The sequence below is a fragment of the Sceloporus occidentalis genome, unplaced genomic scaffold (genome assembly GCF_023333645.1).
Source record: "Sceloporus occidentalis isolate IW3139 unplaced genomic scaffold, rSceOcc1.0.p SCAF_1, whole genome shotgun sequence".
In the NCBI taxonomy this organism is placed as follows: Eukaryota; Metazoa; Chordata; class Lepidosauria; order Squamata; family Phrynosomatidae; genus Sceloporus; species Sceloporus occidentalis.
Genome location: NW_028316981.1, coordinates 196333639 through 196355880, shown reverse-complemented (window position 1 = coordinate 196355880; position 22242 = coordinate 196333639). Strand labels below are relative to the sequence as shown.

Below are 22242 nucleotides of genomic sequence, written 5' to 3'. Positions count from 1 at the left end.
TTGTGTGGCAACAGATTCCATAGTTTATTCATGTGTCATGTAAAAAAATACTTTTGTTTGTCTGTCCTGAATCATTTACTATTCACTTTCAGTGGATTCCAGGTTCTAGTAGATTATTGTGTAAGTGGGAGAAGAGCATCTGCTTATATGGTATGTTTTCTCCACATTATGCCTACATTTATTAGCCTATAGCAGGCACAGGAAACAACTTCTATCACCCCTGCTCCCTGCCCATACTGACTAGGAATGATGGGAGTTGCAGTTGAGCAATATCTGGAGCCCACACACTTATGCTATATATTCCAACCTTTCCTGCTCTCCCTTCTCTCCTTAGCTAAGCATCCCCTGATATTATTCACACTACTAATAGGGAAGTGGCTTCAATCTCCTGATCATTTTAATTGTATCTTTTCCCAGCTCTAGGCAGATGGCACTTGAGTGCTGAGAGGTATCAAATTAATGAGTACCAGATACTGAAAGGGTATTAAGGAGAGGATGGTAAGACTAGCAGAGGAATCTGACTGATCAAGAAAATGTTAGGTGAAGATGATCCAGTAGAACTCCTAATATATTCTTATATTAGAAAATGCATCTGAAAAAACTACTCAGAAGGTAACTCCTCAATGCAGCATTTCCAACATTCACGTGTGCAGAATTTGTACCCCTTTTGTCTCAGTGTGTTAAAATTAAATAAATCTGAATAAAAAATTTCCAGAGCTGAGCTGAAAGAGAAATGAAGTTTCCCACCAACTCATGCTTTACAGTAGAGCCAGCCCCGTCATTTAACAGAGTGAGGCAGATGCCTCGGTTAGCAGATCCTGAGTATCAAGAAAGGACAGCAAATTGTTATTTAATCTATTATTGCATTTGTATAAATAGGGAAGATGCTAGTGGAATTTTCCATCATAGGGACCAAAATGACCTGGCTGAATTTGGGCACTATGTATCTTGATTGTGTGTGAAGAGGTGACATTTGCTATTCTGACCTGAGTAGCAATGTATCTGATGGCAATGTGGAAGATACAGAGACCACCTCCTTGCCCACTCCTTCATGAATATTGGGAACACCGAGCCAGTGAGCGCCAGCTGTGAGAGGGACACTCAGAAGGAGAGTGGCCTGTTCTAGTCCTAGTATGCTATTTGTAATTGATTGTTATTTTTGCTGCTGTTGGAGAGCTGGGGATTGTTTTTATTGATTGTTGTGATATTATTATTATTATTATATGCTTTGACTATCATGCTACATTATATGTTTGTAATATTTTTTTGTAGGATTATTCGAACTGTTATTGTGTTTCATTATTCTGTAATGATGAGGATTATGATTGGGAGGAGGTAGGGGTAAGGGATTATTTCAAAATGTGATTATATTGTAATTTACATTTTATTGTCATTTTCTGTTTTGTAATCCGCCTTGATTCCTTCGGGAAAAGGCGGAATATAAATAATATAATATTATTATTATATTGGGCTGGTTTACAGCACAGCATTGTTGTTGTGTGCCTTCAAATCACTGCCAGCTTATGCAACCCTAAGGCAAATCTATCACAGGGACTGAGAGTGTGTGACTCGCCCAAGGTCATCCTGTGAGTTTCCATAGTTGAGCAGGGAACTGAACCCTGATCTCCAGAGTGGTAGTCCAACACTCAAACCAATATACCATGCCGGCTCTCACAACACAGCGTACCAATCTCTTTAATAAAACTTGAGTGTATTCAATGTGGATTTGTTTTACAATTACTCTGGAGGAAAAATCCATTACCATGCTTTGTTGTTGTTGTTTGCTGCCCTCAAGTTAACTCATGGTGACCATGTTGATGAGACATTTCCAAAACTCCCTATCCTCTATGTCTCTACTCAGATCCTACAGGCTCAGGCCTGTGGATTCTCCAATTGAATCTAGAGGTCTTCCTCTCTACCTGCTGCCTTCCATTTTTCCTAGCATCATTGTATTTTCTAATGAGTCTTTGCTTCTCATGGTGTGTCCAAAGTAAAACCACATCAATTTGGTCATCCTGGTTTCCAGGAAGCATTCAAGATTTATTTGTTCTAGGACCTATTTGTTTGTCTTTTTGGCAATCCATAGTATCCTCAGCACTCTTCTCCAGCACCACATTTCAAATAACTTGATTTTCTTTCTATCTGCTTTCTTTACTGTCCAGCTCTAACATCCATAATGGTGATGGCGAATACAATCGCTTGGACCACCCTAGGTTTAGTGTTATATCGTTGTACCTTAGGATCTTGTCTAGTTATTTCATAGCTGCCCTTCCCAGTCCTAGTCTTCTTCTGATTTCTTGACTGCAGTCTCCACTCTCATCAATGTTTGATCCAAGGTATGGGAATTCTTTGACTACTGTACTTCTGTTTGATCATTATCTAGAGTGTTACGCCTTACCTTTTATTAAAGTCTACTTGGATGGAATGGTCAATCACTAAATCAGCAGGACAGATGGGGTTGATTTTTTCTGGGTTTCCGTCCAGCATCTTCACAGCATCACGCATAGCAGCAAAATCAACCACAGCAGGGACGCCACTGCAATGGAATTGTTGAAGAAAGCAAGTTCAAGTTTATACAATAAACAGTGTTTTGATATATGAACTAGATTTGCCTTTTAATTGTATTTTTCAAAACATCAATGCTACTATAAGCTGTTTTCAGTCTCAAAATGGGGAGTAAGGCAGCTTATAAATCTAATTAAAAAGCAAATAAATAAATAAATAGTCAACAAGCCAGGTGCCATGTTGATCTGCAAAATAAATAAATAAGACTTTTAAAACTCCTGAAGTCAAAGAGACAATAGAGAATAGAGGGTTTGGCTATGCTGAGGGTGTGCACAGTTCACGAGAAGCAGAAAAGGGGCAGCATTGGGGGAAGGGGCAACATTATTTTTGTTGTTGCAGACTTCTTTTGTGAAAAAATACAGAGCATGGGGGAGGAATATGTGGAGTATGCATCTCACAGGGCAGCCAATCTGACCTCTGACTTGATGTTATTTATCCATATCTACTTTAAGAGAAAATATGAGAACTGTACATTATCAGCAGGCTGTTACTTCAGATTCTTTAAAAACTGTTAACAATTTTATCACACCATGAATTACTCTTGTTATATGTATTGCTACTGGGGCAATGCAGCAACAACTGAACACAATTTTTGCAAGCAAGTTTGTACATGTTGCCAGCCATCTGTCTTCAGGTAGGGTAAAGAAGCTCATACTTTTTGGGAATAATTTCAGAAAGTTTATTACCAGTTTCCATAAGACCACACATCAAGGTAAGCCAGGATTAGAGTAGATCACCTGCTAGTAATACTTGCACTCTCATCATCCTGTACTCTAAATATATGGCAGGATCTCATTTTTTACTTTTTAGCCAAGACAGATACAGTACTAGGGTTATGCATCGGATCTGGATGAAATCAAGAAGTCCATCCAAATTTGGTTCCTTCAGACTGATTTAGGTACTTCCTGAAGCTGATTTTCCTTTCTTTTAAACTTGTTCTGAATGATCCAAAACAACCCTAGTTGAAGGAACTAGTTGTGGATCGTGGATTTCAAAAAGGCAGGGGAAAATAGCAACACACAATATTTTAGAGCTTTCTGTGAAAATACCACATAGGGAGGGGAATGGGCTGAATGATCACCTTCCATCTGCTTGCAGTTGGAGCAAGACTGGCACCATGAAACAGCCAGATCTTTCTTCTAATATATAACCAGACGTGTTGGACTGGTACTAGGATGCCCAAACAGCACAGCCAATCATCACAGTGCAGAACGGCAAAAATATTTCACCTCAGTGGACAGGAAGCCTTATGAGATGAAATAGAACTTGGTGGGCCTTTCATCCTAGACAGCCAAGGTGCCTTGATTTCATTTAACTGTCTCGGTTCCATCCTATGAAATCCTTGGATTTGTAGTCTCATGAGCATTTAGAGTTGTCAGCCACAGAACTCTAGTGCCTCATCAAACCCCAAGATCCAATGGCAGTTAAAGTGAAATCAAAGTGCTATAAGTGTATAGTGTGAAACAGATCTGGTTGTACCTTGTAGAACAGACACTCCATTCAGCCACTAATTTTCCTCATAAAATTAAAAATAAGGAAAAATTAAGAATTGTGCAAGGGTGGGTGGGATAAGTGTGTGAGCTCTATTTCAATCCTGTCCTATATAGCTTGAGTACCTCTTTCCTGAAATGCTTGGGACTAGAAGTGTTTTGGATTTTGGATTGCTGGGTTAATATTTACATATACATAATGAGATATATTGAAGATGGGACCCAATTCTAAACATGAAATTCATTCATCTATGTTTCATGTATACCTTATACACATAGTCTGAAGGTAATTTTATGCACTATATTTTTAATATGTTTGTGCATGAAAGAAAAGCTTATGTACATTGAACCATTAAAAAGCAAAAGTGTCACTACCTCAGCCACTCATGTGGGCAATTTTGGATTGTGGAATATTTTGAATTTCAGATTTCCAGAAATTCCATGCTAAAATAAGAAACAGTTTGTCTTAATGGTGCTGCCACATTTTTTCTCCTTTCCCTTTTTTATGCTGTAAAAGACTAACATAGCTACTTCTTTGAAAGCTGCAAAACAATTGATTCTGTTTCAAACAGTGCACCTCCAAATGCAGACAGTGGCCCAATCTAGTGGCAGCTGGTGGCTCCCATCTCAGCGGGGCATTGAACCCACTCTAAAATTCAGACTAAAACCCATCGTGGATTCATTGCTCTGCTGACACAGAAACCACCAGCTGCCATTGAACTAGGAGTTACTGAAGGTGCTGAATGTGTTTTGGGGGCAGTGTTCAGCACGATGAACAGCTCTTTTAAAGTTCGGACTAAAACCATTGTGAATTCACTGCCTCAGTGACATGGACACCAATAGCCCCACTGCACAATCCACAAGATAAGCATCAAGTCTAAGCGAAAAAGCTCAGATTGCTCTGCTCAGGTTATACGTGGACTCAGCTAGGACACTTCAACATTCGCCCACAATAAAACATACAGTACTGTTATTAAGATCACTTCAACTTTTGTGTTAGAATGAAAAGAATATACAAGCAGAATAGGCAATAGTTTTATTGAAGTATGTTCATACAAGACTTCTCCAGGGATTGGATACACTCATTCATTATGAATAAATACAAGAACTCAGAGATGCTTCAGCCAACATCACTAGTAATAAAGATATGAAGAACAAAAATATTTTTCCTGTAATGCACTTCAAAATACACAATATAACCACTGTGGGGTTAATATGTGGATTACAAATACAAAAAATGAAAAGAAAAACCAGCCAGTGAGACCTTGAGCCTGATTTATGTGCCACTTGAGAAATATGGATTAAAACTGAGATGCACAATACAAATATCCTGGCACTGGGAACATTTCCTGCGAACCTATAGGACAGAAGTTCAAACAACAGCAAACCTCTGATTCCAATGACATACAATGAAGTGGGACTAGTTACTTTTTCACCTGAAGGCCTGTTTAACCAGCTCAGGCTGTTGCAAGCCTCTGTTCAAGGCCAGAGGGGCAATGAAGAGGAAAAGATTTGTTAACTTCAGATCTCTGTCTTAATAAATCAACATTACTTTTTACTGCAATCCCGCCGTCAGTTATTGCTAACTTGCCCAGTTGCTTCAACACACTGGAATGAGCAAATTTAAAAATGACTTTTATTGTTGTTGTTTTTCCCTTAGGGGATAAAAACTGGAACTCTCCAAAGGAAACACTTTGATGCAAGTACAAAGCTAAGTACAACTAAAAGTTGGATCAAGAATGAGATCCTCTCTCTAAGGGGGAAAAAGGCAGAATACAGCTAATCTTCAAATAGTTTTCTACAGCAAAAAACAAAACATATTCTCTCTCTACCACTGCTACTAGGAGATCTGAATTCTATTTGAATAGTCTATGATCCAGCCACAAACAATTGAGAGCAATCTTGGCTTTATGCAGGTGGAGGGAGGAACACCATAAACTGTGCAGAAAAAGGAATCAGGGGTTTTATCTGAGTATCTGCAAAGTTTCACGTTACTGAATATGTGGCCATCCAGCTGCTTTGCATGGACAGACATTTTTGACAAAAAACGGGCAAAAAGATGCCCAAATCTGCACAGGAAAGGAAAGACAATTAAGCATCAATGCCAATGTTCAAAAATCCACAGCACACTGTATAATGTGGACTAGCCCTCTGTTAAGTTATCAAACCAAAAAAAGACCATCATAAATACACAAATATATAAATATAACATCTACAGAATATAGTAACAATTAATAATGAAAATAATATATACAGTTAATATACCAAGGAACCTTGTCCCCCCCAGAAAATTGCTGTGGCTTTGGGTGCTTCACAGCATTTTTCAGGAGATTTATATGATGCCATTTACCACTTTTAACCCTCCATTTTTGCTCCCCTCACCACTCTGCCTTTTATCCCTTTTCTAACTACACAAAATCTGTAAAAGAAGGAAAGACCAAATGCTCTTTGATTTGCACTGCTAGGAGCTTTCCACCATGAAAAATGGGGCTGGCAAAGTTTGGCCTGAAGATTGCATGTGGCCACTAACTAGCCCACCTCCCAATTTTAAATATATATATATATATATATATATATATATATATATATATATATGAGCTGAAAATCCTCCCATGTACTCTAGAGCCATGGGGGAGGGGGGTTGTGCCTTCTTCTGCAAGCCAAATTGGTCTTTTGATCTTTCCTGGCTCAGAAAAAGGACTCTCTTGGACATAAACCAGGCCCTCAACATGTGGCAAATTTACTTACTTCCCTCTCCACAGCATCTAGTGGCAAATGTTTCCAAATATATTTTTTAGGAGGACATGAGGGTGCAAAAGCCTCCCAGTTCTGTTTGGGTGTTTGTGCCCACTCTAGTAGAGAAGCACCCAACTTCATGAATTTAAATAAAATCATATAACTTACGTAAAATCTTGCAGAATAACCCGGGCAGGCTTAAAGGGCACTTCAATGTTCTTGTGCTGCATCTCCTTCCAGTTAAGGATATTTTCAACATCATGCTTCTTCACCAGAAACTCATCACAGTTGCGAACTGCAGCCTCCAGCAGGACTCTGATAGAAAACGGTAAATGTTCTGGAAGGAAGAGGAGGCAAAAGATAACAGAACAGGCCACAGAAGTCCATCCCCCATGTCACCAAAGAAAAGACAAGGCTATCAGACATTTAAGTTGCTTCAAATGGGGAGCATCTCTGTCAGTAACACACAGAGGCCAACCCCTTTATTTTATTTTATTTCCAGGATTTATATTCCACCTTTCTCCACAATGGGATTCAAGGCAAGTCTTTTAATGCTTGTTGTTGCTAAGTGCCTTTCAAGTTGACTCTCACTTTCAGAGACCCTGTTTTAGAGTTTCCTTGCCAAGATTTATTCAGTGGAAATCTGACATTACCTTCCTTTTAGGCTGAGAGAGTGTCACTTTCCCACAATCACAGGGTTTCCATAGCTGAACAGGGATTTGAACCCTGGTCTCTTGGAGTCCGAAGCCAACTCTCAAATTACTCCATCAAGATGTCTCTTTTCAACATGCAAAGGTATTGTATGGTTCCAATAATGTAATGAAATGGGGGGGTTGCTTTGTTATCCCAATAACTTAGACTTATTACCTGCTGCTACAAACAGGTAAAGATTCTTCAGTTCACTAAACTATAGCAATAGCAAGTACATTTCTATACAGCTTATCAGTGCACTTAAGCACTCCCTAAGTGGTTTACAAAGTGTAAGGTAATTGTCCTATCAATCTGGGTATTTATTTTAGTGGCCTTGGGAGGATGCAAGCCTGAGTCAACCTTGAGCCGTTTAGCTGGTATTGAACTCACAACCTTATGGTTTGTGAGTGAGTGGCTGCAGTATAGGCATTTAACCACTGCGCCGCCAGGGCTCAAACTGGGACTGACAGCAATTTTACAGAGCCCATCCCTCAGGCTTGCCACAGAAGCATGATTAGTCAAGAAGCATGACTACTGCTAAGGGGAATACATTCTAAAGAAGGGGCCTCTCTAGCTTTAAGTGCACAGACTGAGAGTTTCAGCCTGAGGAAACCCTTGGAGATATCATAATGTCCTGGAATATCTTGGGTTGGCACGGCTAAAGGAGGGGCCAATCTTTTATGCAATATATGTCTGCCTTTGATGCTATGTTATTACAAGAAACTTCTGTTCATGATACCCTGGTTCTTCAATGGAGTTATGTGATTCCAGCAATGTGTTATACTAAATTGACTGAGCACAGGTCTTGCAATGTTGTTGATGGTGATAATGATTTTACTTAGGAATCTCTGGTAGAATTCATTTTCAGTTAGTCCCCTTATTGAGTGGTTTGGCTGTAAGAAAACACTATTTGACCTTTACTTCTGCAAATTCTCTTCTGGTTTATTGATGGCAATAAACTGTGCACTTCATTACTGGGACCTATAATCAGTGGCTTCTCCAGAGTATGAAAGCACTCTGAGACTCATGAAATTCTCTGTAATGGAGCAGTGCACAAACACATGAAAATCAAGCTCTAAAGCCACAGTTACCAAGTGTTATGGTCACTCTCTATGGGGAACAATTCCTTGTGAATGTAGCTAACTTACCATATCTTGGGTCTCTCAAATGTTTCAAACTGAAGAACTTCTTTGTTGATTGGCCAGGGTCCAGTGGCTCCTCAAGATGTGAAAATGGGTTGCTCATGGCTGAGAAGTCTTTGTCTGACTGCAAATCCAAAAAAGGGTTACTCATTCATGGGATAAAGTTCTAAGTTTTCAGACAATGTTTAAAAGTATCATAATGATGCATAGGTGGGAATGCATGTGTGAATCTATGATTCACAGTTGCTTTTTTAAAATATAAATTGGAACACATTTCTTGTCTGCTGGAACAAATGGTTCCACCAAAACAATCATTTGGATATAATGTATTAATGTCATAAAAGAAAACTATAAAAATTTGTTTCTTTTAAAATTAAGGAACAGAGAGGCCTTTGGTATCCATTGGAATGTGATTCCAGGGCCCCACTCCCCATGGATACCAAAATCTGTTGATGTTCAAGTTCTGTTATATACAGTGGTGTACTAAAATGGTGTTCTTCATTTAAAATAGCCAAATTAAGGTTTGCTTCTTGGTTTTGTTTTTGTTTTTAACAAGTTTTAAGTCATAAATGGTCAAATCCATGGCTGCAAAATCTGTAGCCACAGAAGGCCAACTGTAATGCCATTGATCCTCATCCTATCAAATGGGATATTTCAGTCTCCTAGAACCATGTTTTGTTGCAAAACTCACACTCACAAAGTAGGCATTATACAACATGTCACCTGAAGAACTGCAACAATTTTTTTCCAAGTTTACCCATGTATTGTGTTATTTTTTAACAGAAATAAGACAACTGTGACAAAACCTGTCCCAACAAATCTATTGCTTTTGACCACTGTGGTGCTTTTTTGTCCTAATCAGTGCAATGTATTGGGACAAAAATAGTTTTGTGGTGAGTCATGATCTTGAGAGCAGTAGTAGTATATTCTGGTTGTCAGCAAGCTGACCTAATTTGGGGAAGAAAGATGGAATTCAAGAAGGATGTGGACAAACTGGAGCATGTCCAGAGGAGGGTGACCAAAATGGCGAAAGATCTCAAAATTATGCCATATGGGGAGTGGCTTAGGGAGCTGGGTATGTTTAGCTTCGAGTCATGTTTATTTGAAGGATGTCATACTGAAGATGGAGCAAGGTCGTTTTTTGCTGCTCCAGAGACTAGGACAGGAAGCAATGTATTCAAGCTACAGGAAAAGAAAGTCTACCTAAACATTATGAAAAACTTTCTGACAATAAGGGCTGTTCAACTGTGAAACACGCTCCCTCAGAGAGTGGTGGAGCCTCCCTTTTTGGAGGTTTTTAAACAAAGACTGGATGTCCATCTGTTGAGAATACCTTGATTTTGTATTCTTGCATGGTCCACAATGCACAATTTGCACAACAGTGTTCCACACAGCATTGAGGTCCTGTTGGATACGCTAGATTAGGAAAGAGCCCAAATTCCCAAAAAATGACAGCACTGACCTTCAGAAGGAAAACACATTACAAATGTGTAATGTGTGTGCATTTGTTTGTGATATAAATCTCAATCTGCCACAGCATTATCTAAGAAGCCCCCCCCCCCCATATCTGTGATGCAACAAAAGCATACAGTCAGCCTTTCATATCCATGGATTCAAGCATCCACAGCTTGAAGATATTCAAAAAATATATCAATTCCCAAAAGCAAACCTTGATTTGGCCATCTTATATGAGAAACACCATTTTGTTACCCTGCTGTATATGGTGGAACTTGAGCATCCACAGATTTTGGTATCCACAGAGAGTCCTGGAACAAAACCCCAGGAGATACCAAGGGCCCACTGTACCTTTTGTTTGCTCTTCTAAAATTCTGCTTTCAGTTCTTGGCTGTATGGGTTCCCTCAGAAATAAATCTCACTGACCTGAAGAAAAAAAAGGTGCCCAAGTGTAAAATTTGTGGGGTGGCCATAAGTTGACAGGTTACTTGAACGTTTGTGTGTTTGTGCACACACACATATACACCCTCAAATGAGCATAGGATTAGAGTCCTCTGTTAGATCATATGCATTTTTTTGTCCTAAATGTACTGATTCAGGATTTTCATGGGTTTTAATGGGACCAACTACCATGAGACTATGTTTAGGACTGCAGCATTAACAACTGAGACCTGAGTCATGTTGCAGCAGGATCCATGGTAGTGTAAATGTAGCTGTTTAAAACAGTTATGGTTTCTCACGATATGGATTCTGGGAAAGCCAGTCATTTTACAAGTACTCACACATAGCCTCTTTCTGTTATCTTGGAAGTGAGAGTGCTGGTTTTTAGTGGAACAAGCTTGTGGGACCCATTGTGCAGTCAGTTTGCATAACTGTGAGTTGTAGCATGGCTGTGCTGGCATATGTGCACACTGTGGTAAAAGTGTATAGGTTCTTTGCCTCCATTTCACCTGTCATCTTCCATCTGGACTGTCATTTCCATTAACTTCAGATATGATTTATGGGATTTACAGTCCACCGATACCTGGAGGGCTACAGTTGTCTACCTCAATAATAATAATAATAATAATAATAATAATAATAATATGTTTTATTTATATACCGCCCAATCACTGGGAATCCGAGCGGTTTACAATAGAGGGGATAACAGACAGTTCCCTGCCCACAGGCTTACAATCTAAAAGACACTACACAAAAGGAGAAGGGAATGGTGAGGGGGGAGGGAATCAGGTCCAGCATTCTTCTCTCCCTCTGAGGCCTGGACCAAGGCAGATGGACCGGAGGGAGGGCTCTTCTTCTTCAGGCTAGCCCCTGATGGAACTGGGCCAGCCTTCTCTCTCCCTCAGAGGCCGAAAGATGACAGTTAGGGAGGGAGGGAGGAGCCTCTTTCTTCAGGCTAGCCCGATGGTACTAGGCCAGCCTTCTCTCTCCCTCAGAGGCCGAAAGATGACAGTTAGGGAGGGAGGAGCCTCTTTCTTCAGGCTAGCCCGATGGTACTGGGCCAGCCTTCTCTCTCCCTCAGAGGCCGAAAGATGACAGTTAGGGAGGGAGGAGCCTCTTTCTTCAGGCTAGCCCGATGGTACTGGGCCAGCCTTCTCTCTCCCTCAGAGGCCGAAAGATGACAGTTAGGGAGAGGGAGCCTCTTTCTTCAGGCTAGCCCGATGGTACTGGGCCAGCCTTCTCTCCCCCTCAGAGGCCGAAAGGTGACAGTTAGGGAGGGAGGAGCCTCTTTCTTCAGGCTAGCCCGATGGTACTGGGCCAGCCTTCTCTCCCCCTCAGAGGCCGAAAGGTGACAGTTAGGGAGGGAGGAGCCTCTTTCTTCAGGCTAGCCCGATGGTACTGGGCCAGCCTTCTCTCCCCCTCAGAGGCCGAAAGGTGACAGTTAGGGAGGGAGGAGCCTCTTTCTTCAGGCTAGCCCAATGGTACTGGGCCAGCCTTCTCTCCCCCTCAGAGGCCGAAAGGTGACAGTTAGGGAGGGAGGAGCCTCTTTCTTCAGGCTAGCCCGATGGTACTGGGCCAGCCTTCTCTCCCCCTCAGAGGCCGAAAGGTGACAGTTAGGGAGGGAGGAGCCTCTTTCTTCAGGCTAGCCCGATGGTACTGGGCCAGCCTTCTCTCCCCCTCAGAGGCCGAAAGGTGACAGTTAGGGAGGGAGGAGCCTCTTTCTTCAGGCTAGCCCGATGGTACTGGGCCAGCCTTCTCTCCCCCTCAGAGGCCGAAAGGTGACAGTTAGGGAGGGAGGAGCCTCTTTCTTCAGGCTAGCCCGATGGTACTGGGCCAGCCTTCTCTCCCCCTCAGAGGCCGAAAGGTGACAGTTAGGGAGGGAGGAGCCTCTTTCTTCAGGCTAGCCCGATGGTACTGGGCCAGCCTTCTCTCCCCCTCAGAGGCCGAAAGGTGACAGTTAGGGAGGGAGGAGCCTCTTTCTTCAGGCTAGCCCGATGGTACTGGGCCAGCCTTCTCTCCCCCTCAGAGGCCGAAAGGTGACAGTTAGGGAGGGAGGAGCCTCTTTCTTCAGGCTAGCCCGATGGTACTGGGCCAGCCTTCTCTCCCCCTCAGAGGCCGAAAGGTGACAGTTAGGGAGGGAGGAGCCTCTTTCTTCAGGCTAGCCCGATGGTACTGGGCCAGCCTTCTCTCCCCCTCAGAGGCCGAAAGGTGACAGTTAGGGAGGGAGGAGCCTCTTTCTTCAGGCTAGCCCGATGGTACTGGGCCAGCCTTCTCTCCCCCTCAGAGGCCGAAAGGTGACAGTTAGGGAGGGAGGAGCCTCTTTCTTCAGGCTAGCCCGATGGTACTGGGCCAGCCTTCTCTCCCCCTCAGAGGCCGAAAGGTGACAGTTAGGGAGGGAGGAGCCTCTTTCTTCAGGCTAGCCCGATGGTACTGGGCCAGCCTTCTCTCCCCCTCAGAGGCCGAAAGGTGACAGTTAGGGAGGGAGGAGCCTCTTTCTTCAGGCTAGCCCGATGGTACTGGGCCAGCCTTCTCTCCCCCTCAGAGGCCGAAAGGTGACAGTTAGGGAGGGAGGAGCCTCTTTCTTCAGGCTAGCCCGATGGTACTGGGCCAGCCTTCTCTCCCCCTCAGAGGCCGAAAGGTGACAGTTAGGGAGGGAGGAGCCTCTTTCTTCAGGCTAGCCCGATGGTACTGGGCCAGCCTTCTCTCCCCCTCAGAGGCCGAAAGGTGACAGTTAGGGAGGGAGGAGCCTCTTTCTTCAGGCTAGCCCGATGGTACTGGGCCAGCCTTCTCTCCCCCTCAGAGGCCGAAAGGTGACAGTTAGGGAGGGAGGAGCCTCTTTCTTCAGGCTAGCCCGATGGTACTGGGCCAGCCTTCTCTCCCCCTCAGAGGCCGAAAGGTGACAGTTAGGGAGGGAGGAGCCTCTTTCTTCAGGCTAGCCCGATGGTACTGGGCCAGCCTTCTCTCCCCCTCAGAGGCCGAAAGGTGACAGTTAATGAGGGAGGAGCCTCTTTCTTCAGGCTAGCCCGATGGTACTGGGCCAGCCTTCTCTCCCCCTCAGAGGCCGAAAGGTGACAGTTAGGGAGGGAGGAGCCTCTTTCTTCAGGCTAGCCCGATGGTACTGGGCCAGCCTTCTCTCCCCCTCAGAGGCCGAAAGGTGACAGTTAGGGAGGGAGGAGCCTCTTTCTTCAGGCTAGCCCGATGGTACTGGGCCAGCCTTCTCTCCCCCTCAGAGGCCGAAAGGTGACAGTTAGGGAGGGAGGAGCCTCTTTCTTCAGGCTAGCCCGATGGTACTGGGCCAGCCTTCTCTCCCCCTCAGAGGCCGAAAGGTGACAGTTAGGGAGGGAGGAGCCTCTTTCTTCAGGCTAGCCCGATGGTACTGGGCCAGCCTTCTCTCCCCCTCAGAGGCCGAAAGATGACAGTTAGGGAGGGAGGAGCCTCTTTCTTCAGGCTAGCCCGATGGTACTGGGCCAGCCTTCTCTCTCCCTCAGAGGCCGAAAGATGACAGTTAGGGACATTGTACATTGGCCAATAGTTGTATAATCTCATGTATATGTTTAGGTGAAAACAAATGGAGTACTGCTTTTGATCAGCACAAATGAAGCCAAGCACATATTGATAATTTTTCTTTCCATTGTTTCATTTTCAGAACTTAGCATCACTGACCAACCCTTTGGCAAGTGATAGCTTTCCACAAAGGTTTGCACAAATAAACTGCATCAATGACATCATCGGATGCATTGCCAGACTCCAGATGTCCAATCTGCCAGGACAAATTTGAGAATGTGGCCTTCTTGGACCGTTGTGGGCACAAATTCTGCTACCACTGTGTGCAACGGTGGTCAGAAATTAAAGCAGAATGCCCTCTGGGCAAACGGCCTTTCCACTATGTTGCAAAAAGCCTTGAGGTCTGACTTTCACTGGAAGGTGTATACGGTGAGGCCTCCAGGAGCAGACTCCTTTGACAATACTAATGTAAGGAGATTCCGTAACCAAAGGAGAGTAACAGTGGAACGTCGCCCTTCGCAAAGAGATCCCACCGCTAGGAGGACAGCATCTCCTCTGGATCGTAATGTCTTACGTAACCTCCACAGTACTTCCACAGCTGGTACTGACCAGCCACCTCGGGAGGAGGAAACCCCCGGCTCATCATACTCCACGTCAGACCAGATGGGGGCAACCCATGCAGAACGTAACACAAATACAGCTGGCAATGACCAGCCATCATGGGACAATGAAACCCCCGGCCCATCATACTCCAGGTCAGACCAGATGGGGGCCACCAAGGCAGAACCTAATACGTCTACAGCGGGTACTGAACAGCCACCTTGGGATGATGCAACCCCCAGCCCATCATACTCAAGGTGAGACCAGATGGGGGCAGCCCATGCAGAACCTAATAGCTCTACAGCTGGTACTGACCAGCCACCTCGAAACGATGAAACCCCCGGCCTCTCATACTCCAGGTCAGACCAGATGGGGGCAACCCATGCAGAACAGAATAACTCTACAGCTGGTACTGACCAGCCACCATGGGACGATGAAAGCCCCGGCCCATCATAATCAAGGTGAAACCAGAAGGGGGCAGCCCATGCAGAACATAATACCTCTACAGCTGGTACTGACCAGAGACCACGGGACAATGAAACCCCTGGCCTATCATACTTCACCCCAGACCAGATGGGGGCAACCTATGCAGAACCTAATACCTCTACAGCTGTTACTGACCAGCCACCTCAGGACGATGAAACCCCCGGCCTATCATACTTCACCTCAGACCAGAAGGGGGCCACCCACGCAGAACCTAATACCTCTACAGCTGTTACTGACCAGACACCACAGGATGATGAAACCCCTGGCCCATCATACTCCACCTCAGACCAGATGGGGGCAACCCATGCAGAACCTAATACTTGTACAGCTGGTACTGACCAGCCACCTCGGGACGATGAAACCCCTGGCCCATCATACTCCAGACCAGATCACACGGGGGCAACCCAGTCCACTGGTTTGGATTCTACACAATCGTCCAGGGAAAGAAGTGCAAATAATGAAGCGAATGTGTCCCAATTGGGAAAAAATGGAAATTCAAAAGAGGGGGAATGACAAAACAAGTGAGAATGGTTGTTTAAAAAACTCAGGGAGAGATGGCCATGATGACGTTGATGATAAGTACAACTAATAAAAAAAAGAAAACCTTAATCTTGCACACCAAACCATGTCCAAAAAATGAAAAAAGGAGAGAGAGACCAGCAGACATGAACACAAAAGGGCCAAAAAGACGTCTAGAACCCGAGAGAAAAGTCTGTCACATTTAGCTACAGTCATCCCTTCGAATTCGCAGGAAATCCGTTCCACCCACACACACCCCCAATTCAAAATTTCACAGATATTCAGGTCCCCTCTTCCCTTCACAGCTTTCCATCCCCTTCCTACCCTCCCTCCTTGCCTCCTTGGCTGCGGGAGAGTTCCCTCAGTCCAGGGGCACTGAGCCAGGGTGCAGGGGCTGTGCCCCAATGGCCGGCCGCCATGCCGATTTTCTTCCCGCTGGGCACACACCTGCCCCCTCCATGACTCCCAGCTTGCTTCCCCTCTCATCCCATCTCCACCCTAGCTATGCTCCAGGGCAATAGGACAAAGAGAGGGAGCAAGTGAAAGGACCCTGTCCTCCCTCTCTCTGCCCCATTGGCCTAGAGCAGGGGTGCCCAACTTTCGGGGTGTTCCCACTTAAGATTTGAAACGATTTAAAATACAACGTTTTTAATAAAATCGATTCAAAATAACACTGTTCTTATCCCGCTTTCAGAACCGCTTTTTTTATCGTGCCCATCTGGCAATTTAAATCGATGTATTTACCTGCAAGCGTTCCTACTTGGCATGAAATCGGTGTTTAAATAAAGCGATTCTTCTCCTCCATACCTTATTTGGAGCTGTCAATCAATAGTACGTCAGAATGACGTAACGTTAATCCGGAATATTTGGAAGTGATTTATCTTTTGGCATCGTTTCCATTTCATTGACAGCCAGGGAGAATCCCTTCAGAGAGCACAGAGATCAATGGGAGAGGCTTCTGGCAAAAAGCGAAGCTCTTTCCAGAGGAACTATGGGATAGCTTTTGGAGGGCAGCATCCTTTCTCCCAAGACAGCCAGGGAAAATCCCTTCAGAGAGCACAGAGATCAATGGGAGAGGCTGCTGGCAAAAAGCGAAGCTCTTTCCAGAGGAACTATGGGATAGCTTTTGGAGGGCAGCATCCTTTCTCCCAAGACAGCCAGGGAAAATCCCTTCAGAGAGCACAGAGATAATGAAGGAGGCTGCTGGCAAAAAGCGAAGCTCTTTCCAGAGGAACTATGGGATAGCTTTTGGAGGGCAGCATCCTTTCTCCCAAGACAGCCAGGGAAAATCCCTTCAGAGAGCACAGAGATAATGAAGGAGGCTGCTGGCAAAAAGCGAAGCTCTTTCCAGAGGAACTATGGGATAGCTTTTGGAGGGCAGCATCCTTTCTCCCAAGACAGCCAGGGAAAATCCCTTCAGAGAGCACAGAGATAATGAAGGAGGCTGCTGGCAAAAAGCGAAGCTCTTTCCAGAGGAACTATGGGATAGCTTTTGGAGGGCAGCATCCTTTCTCCCAAGACAGCCAGGGAAAATCCCTTCAGAGAGCACAGAGATAATGAAGAAGGCTTCTGGCAAAAAGCGAAGCTCTTTCCAGAGGAACTATGGGATAGCTTTTGGAGGGCAGCATCCTTTCTCCCAAGACAGCCAGGGAAAATCCCTTCAGAGAGCACAGAGATAATGAAGGAGGCTGCTGGAAAAGCAGGGAGGGAGCACTCTTCCCAAAGATTCTCTTTCCAGGGTTGGAGGAGAAGGCAGATTCCATTTGAGAAATGGAGGGAGAAAGGCTCTATCCCCCCCCCCCCCATTCATCAGAGCCCTTCCTGTGAGACCAGATGCCTCCTCGTGAGGAGCCTTCCCTTCCCTGCCTGTGTGAGACCAGATGCCTCCTCGCGAGGAGCCTTCCCTTCCCTGCCTGTGTGAGACCAGATGCCTCCTCGCGAGGAGCCTTCCCTTCCCTGCCTGTGTGAGACCAGATGCCTCCTCGCGAGGAGCCTTCCCTTCCCTGCCTGTGTGAGACCAGATGCCTCCTCGCGAGGAGCCTTCCCTTCCCTGCCTGTGTGAGACCAGATGCCTCCTCGCGAGGAGCCTTCCCTTCCCTGCCTGTGTGAGACCAGATGCCTCCTCGCAAGGAGCCTTCCTTTCCCTGCCTGTGTGAGATCAGTGTCCAAGCGGGCAGGGAATGCCTCTTTGAGAGGAGCCTTCCCTTCCTGCCTCTCCTCCGTTAGAAATGGGCTCTCCCCACACAGAGGGGAGGTTGCAATCCACCGGGGGAAGCCTTGAGCAGCCGGGACTTCAGGCACTTAAAGCGCTGAAAAGATTAAGCGCCTGTAAACCATTAAAATAAAAAATAAAAATAATCCTTATCTCTTATTGAAAGACCACAGCGGACAAAGGGGTGAGGGAAGCAAAAATGGCGACAGCCAGACGGATGGGGACAGAAAGGGCAACTCCCCCAAGGCCAGCCCCATCGCAGTCCGCTCCTCCCATCCATCTAACACGAATCCACGGCTGTCGTTCCTATTTAAATACTCCGGTTCCTAACTCGAATCAATGGAAAACTGTAGGTTGGACCCTAGTGTTTTTTTAACACGCGTTAAATGAGGAAAACTCGAATCAAAATTTTATTCCGCTCTACAATTCGATTTGTAGTGGAGACGATTGCGGGTTGCTCTAGAACCGTTCTAGGTTTAAATCGGATCCTAATAGGAACGCCACTCCTTGGATTCGATTCAGAACGCGGGGTTTCACCTAATGGGAACACCCCCCTTAGAAGGATGTAGGGGCAGAAATTAAGGTCTGCTAGGTTGTTCGGGCCGCCAATAGGTTTAGGACAGGGAAATGTAGGACATTTAGGTGACATGTAGGATATTCAAGAAAAATGGAGGACATGGCCAAATAAAAGCTGGAAGCATATAAATGTAAATCCATACTTCTTAGCTATGTTCAAAATCGAGGACATTTTGGAATCCCTCCTCTTGGACAGGAAGGATGAGATGGGAGACATGTCCAAGATAAGGAGGGAAAGTCTGGTCATCCCTTCCCTCCTTCCTTCCTTTCCCTGCTCCCTCCCTCCCTCCCTCCCTCCCTCCTTTCTTTCCTTCTTCCCTCCCTCCCTCCCTTCTTTCTTTCCTCCTTTATTTTTTTCTTCTTTCTTTCCTCCCTTCTTCCTTTCCCTCCCTCCCTCCTTTATTTCCTTGCTTCTCTTTCCTCCTTTTCCTCTTTTCTTCCTTTCCCTCCCTCCCTCCCTCCCTCCTCTTACCCTCCCCCATCTTTCTTTCCTTCTTCACTTCCTTGATTCTTCCCTCCCTCCCTCCCTTCTTTCTAGAGGAGGAGGAGGAGGAGGGGGAAAGAGATAAGGACACCCACCAACCACATTGTCCTCCTCCTCCTCTGCCAAGTCATTCGCCTTTGAGCACCCTGGAGGTTTTGCCAGGTGGGCAGCCTTGCTGACTCGGCTGAAGAGAAGGAGGACAACTCGCTGGGCAGGGATCCTTGTCTCTTTCCCCCATTGCTGGGTGGGCAGCCTTGTGAGGAAGAGGGGGAGAGGATGGGGGTAAGAGACAAGACAACCCGCCCACCGCATTGTCCTCTTCTGCCAAGCCATTCATCTCTGAGCGGCAAGGCTGCCTGCCCAGTAAAAAACCCAGGCCACTTGAATGACACGGCAGAGGACAACCCGGTGGGTGGGCTACCTTGTCTCTTTCCCCTCCCCCTCCTCCTCTGTCAAGTCGCTCACCTTTGAGCAGCCTGGGAGCTTTGCCAGGTGGGCAGCCTTGCAAGGATGACGATCCCGAATCCCAGGCTGCTCACCAAAAGCACGGTGGCCTCCTCTTCCTTCTCCACTCCCATCCACACCCCAGTGAAGACCCTGGGCCCCCTTATCTTAATGAGCCAAACCCCTGCCCTCTCTCGCTCTTTTCCCCTCTCCCTCCCTGCTCTCTCTCTGCCCCCCCAGCTCTACTCTGCCACTTGCCCTACAAAAAGATCCTCCCTCAGGGCCTCATTCCCTCTGGGGTCAGAGGAGTTGTAAGCCTGCTCCCAGCAAAAGCTCACCTGGGACGTCTGGAGGAAGAGTCCGTTGCTCCCATCCTCCAAAGCCCTGTGCAATCAGGGAGGACTCTGGGAGCCGGGACATCCTCCTCCTCCTGATTATTTGGCCCCAGGCCTCCAGAAATCCTTTGGCGGGCTGCATGCGGCCTCCGGGCCGCAAGTTGTGCACCCCTGGCCTAGAGCATGGCTAGGCTGGCGAGGTAGAAGGATTGGGGGGGGGGGGGAGGGAGATGGTAGCTTCCCCACCTGCTTCCCATCTCTGCCCCATTGCCCGGGCGATGGGATGTGCGGGGAAGGAAGCTGGGAGCCATTAGCTGTGTAGGAGGGGACGGGGTGTGCACACGGCAGGAAGGAAATCGGCATGGTGGCCAGCCGGTGGGGTGCAGATTACAGGCCCTGGTGGCCCCCGCACCCAGGCTCACTTCCCCTGGAAGGAGGGAAGGTCCCCTCCCAGCCTCCGAGGCCACGCTAGGCCTGATGGGGGCGAAAGGAGGAGGTAAGGAGACAGGGACTTGAAGTAGATCTTTTTTTTTTAATGACAGTTTTTGAAGAATTTCATGGAACAGGAAGAAAATGGCTCAAATTATTCATTGTTTCCTTCAAGAATAAAATTAGCAAAGAATTACATCCCTAAAGCTGTACTCTCACTTGAAGACTTTAATTATAAGGAGAACAGCCTCAGAATCAATGGAACTTATAACAGGTGACTTACCAAGTTTCAGTGCATCTGCTCTTGTTGCAACTAGCAACTGGATTTAGGCTATTGGCATTAGGAGCCATTTACGAGTTTTATATAGTTTGAGTTGTAGGCTTTCAGTCATTTATGTGGGCATTATTTTGTGTGTATATCTGTATTATATGTTGGGGGTTGTGTTATTGTGTGTGTTTATTTCTTTATGTCTTCAAATTTGTGTACTGAATACAACATTTCACAAAATTTTAAGAGTCACTGAGATTGCTTAACCCAGTGATGGCCAAGTGCCCAAACTGAAACCCAAAACCCACTTATTTATTGCAAAGTGCCATGTCCCTCTGGCTTTCTAGTAACAAACTCTGGCAAATTATGTGCTGGGGCAACAGCACATGTGCCCACAGAGAGGGCTCTGAGTGCCACCTCTGGCACACGTGCCATAGGTTCGCCATTAACCAATTTTAAGCTCCATGAAAGTTGCCCAAGGACACATCCACCAACTCCAAAATTTAAAGGCTGAAAGAAAACTGAGAGCTGCCTGTGCTAGAAACAGACTTCAATATCTTTCTGTTTTCTCTCAAAAGGAACCGTTTACTTAAACGTATAATATATAAAAAAAGTTGGTTGTGGCTGCAATTTTCATATATTTTCTATTTATCCTGGCGAAGTCTTAAAAGATATTTATAACTGTTTATGCAATTCACTGCTAAAACCAACCCCAAAATAGTTACTTTAAAAATTGCATTGATAATTTAAAAGCAATTTTCTGAAATAACCTAATCTGAAGCAATAGGCATAAAAACAACTTAATTATGTCTTTGCCTCAGGCTGTTTGCACAAAGAGAAAGAGTTATATCCCACAACAGGTAAACAGCAAGGCACCAAAGATAAGGCTATCTGGAGTAAAGGGCACTGCCTGCAATACTATCTCACAATACACTGCCTTGTATTTTACAAGGACTGCAAACCAGCTCTACAAAAATTAACTGGAATCTGGCTATCAGCATCCAAAGGACTGGCAATTCAACTTAGTATTATTGACTGTTCTTAAGCACAGTGTATGGAAACTAATTCTGTAAGTTTCCCAATTTTCATGTACTGTATTGATGAGTGACAGTCCCATTACAGCCTGAACAGAAGGGTGTCTTTGATCATTCATTCTTCCAGTCCTACAGACCCTGTACTAAACAAAATGGCCATTCATATGCAGAGACACCCTGATCCATAAACTGTCACCCTGCAGGAAATGCATGCCATTAGAGGTTTCTTATAAAGCCAAATCAACAGGGAAAGAAATGAGAGCATGTCTTTGGTCTAATGAGGAAAGAAAAGGAAGCATCTGGGACTATCTGGGGAAATTATTGGACATTTCTACTGGGTATATAAATAAATAACAATGGGGAGGCGTGGCGACTTTGCGCTCATCTTATCCATGCCATTTTTGTGAAACTCTCAAATTGTATTCAATCATTTGTTACATTTATAGCCTCACTTTTGTCCAGTAAGCTCAAGGTGGTTTGTAAGACTCTCTACCCTGCGCTCCTTCCTCTCACAACAACCCATGAGATAGGCAAGGCCAAGAGAAAGGAATGGCACAAATCACCGCATGGGTATCGTGGCTCAGATCTCCCAACTCAGTCTGGCACATACCATACCACATGGGATCCCTCGTATTGTTGTTTGTACTACAGTAATTTACAGTACTTATAAATCCCATATATCACTGAATGTAATGGTAACAGTTGTGACATAAACAACTAACAAAATTAAATGTATACCTGTAAATTACAATATCATGCACACAGATTTGTGTTCGCATATACATATGTAAATGTGCTTACATATGCATGCTTTCATGTGAAAATTTGGTAC

General features: G+C 45.2%; 1 protein-coding gene across 2 annotated transcripts in view; it reads right to left on the bottom strand.

Moving 5' to 3' along the window:
• The window catches only part of LOC149323176 (cytoplasmic aconitate hydratase), a 62098-nt gene that overhangs the window by 27419 nt on the left and 12437 nt on the right, over positions 1-22242 (bottom strand). For both annotated transcript variants that reach the window (XM_089488163.1, XM_089488157.1), the window contains exons 2-4: positions 8630-8747; positions 6960-7128; positions 2399-2536 (exon numbers count right to left, since the gene is read on the bottom strand). In XM_089488163.1, the coding sequence (XP_089344289.1) occupies positions 2399-2536; positions 6960-7128; positions 8630-8726 (404 nt within the window). In that variant the 5' untranslated portion in view covers positions 8727-8747. The remainder of the gene's footprint in view (positions 1-2398; positions 2537-6959; positions 7129-8629; positions 8748-22242) is intronic.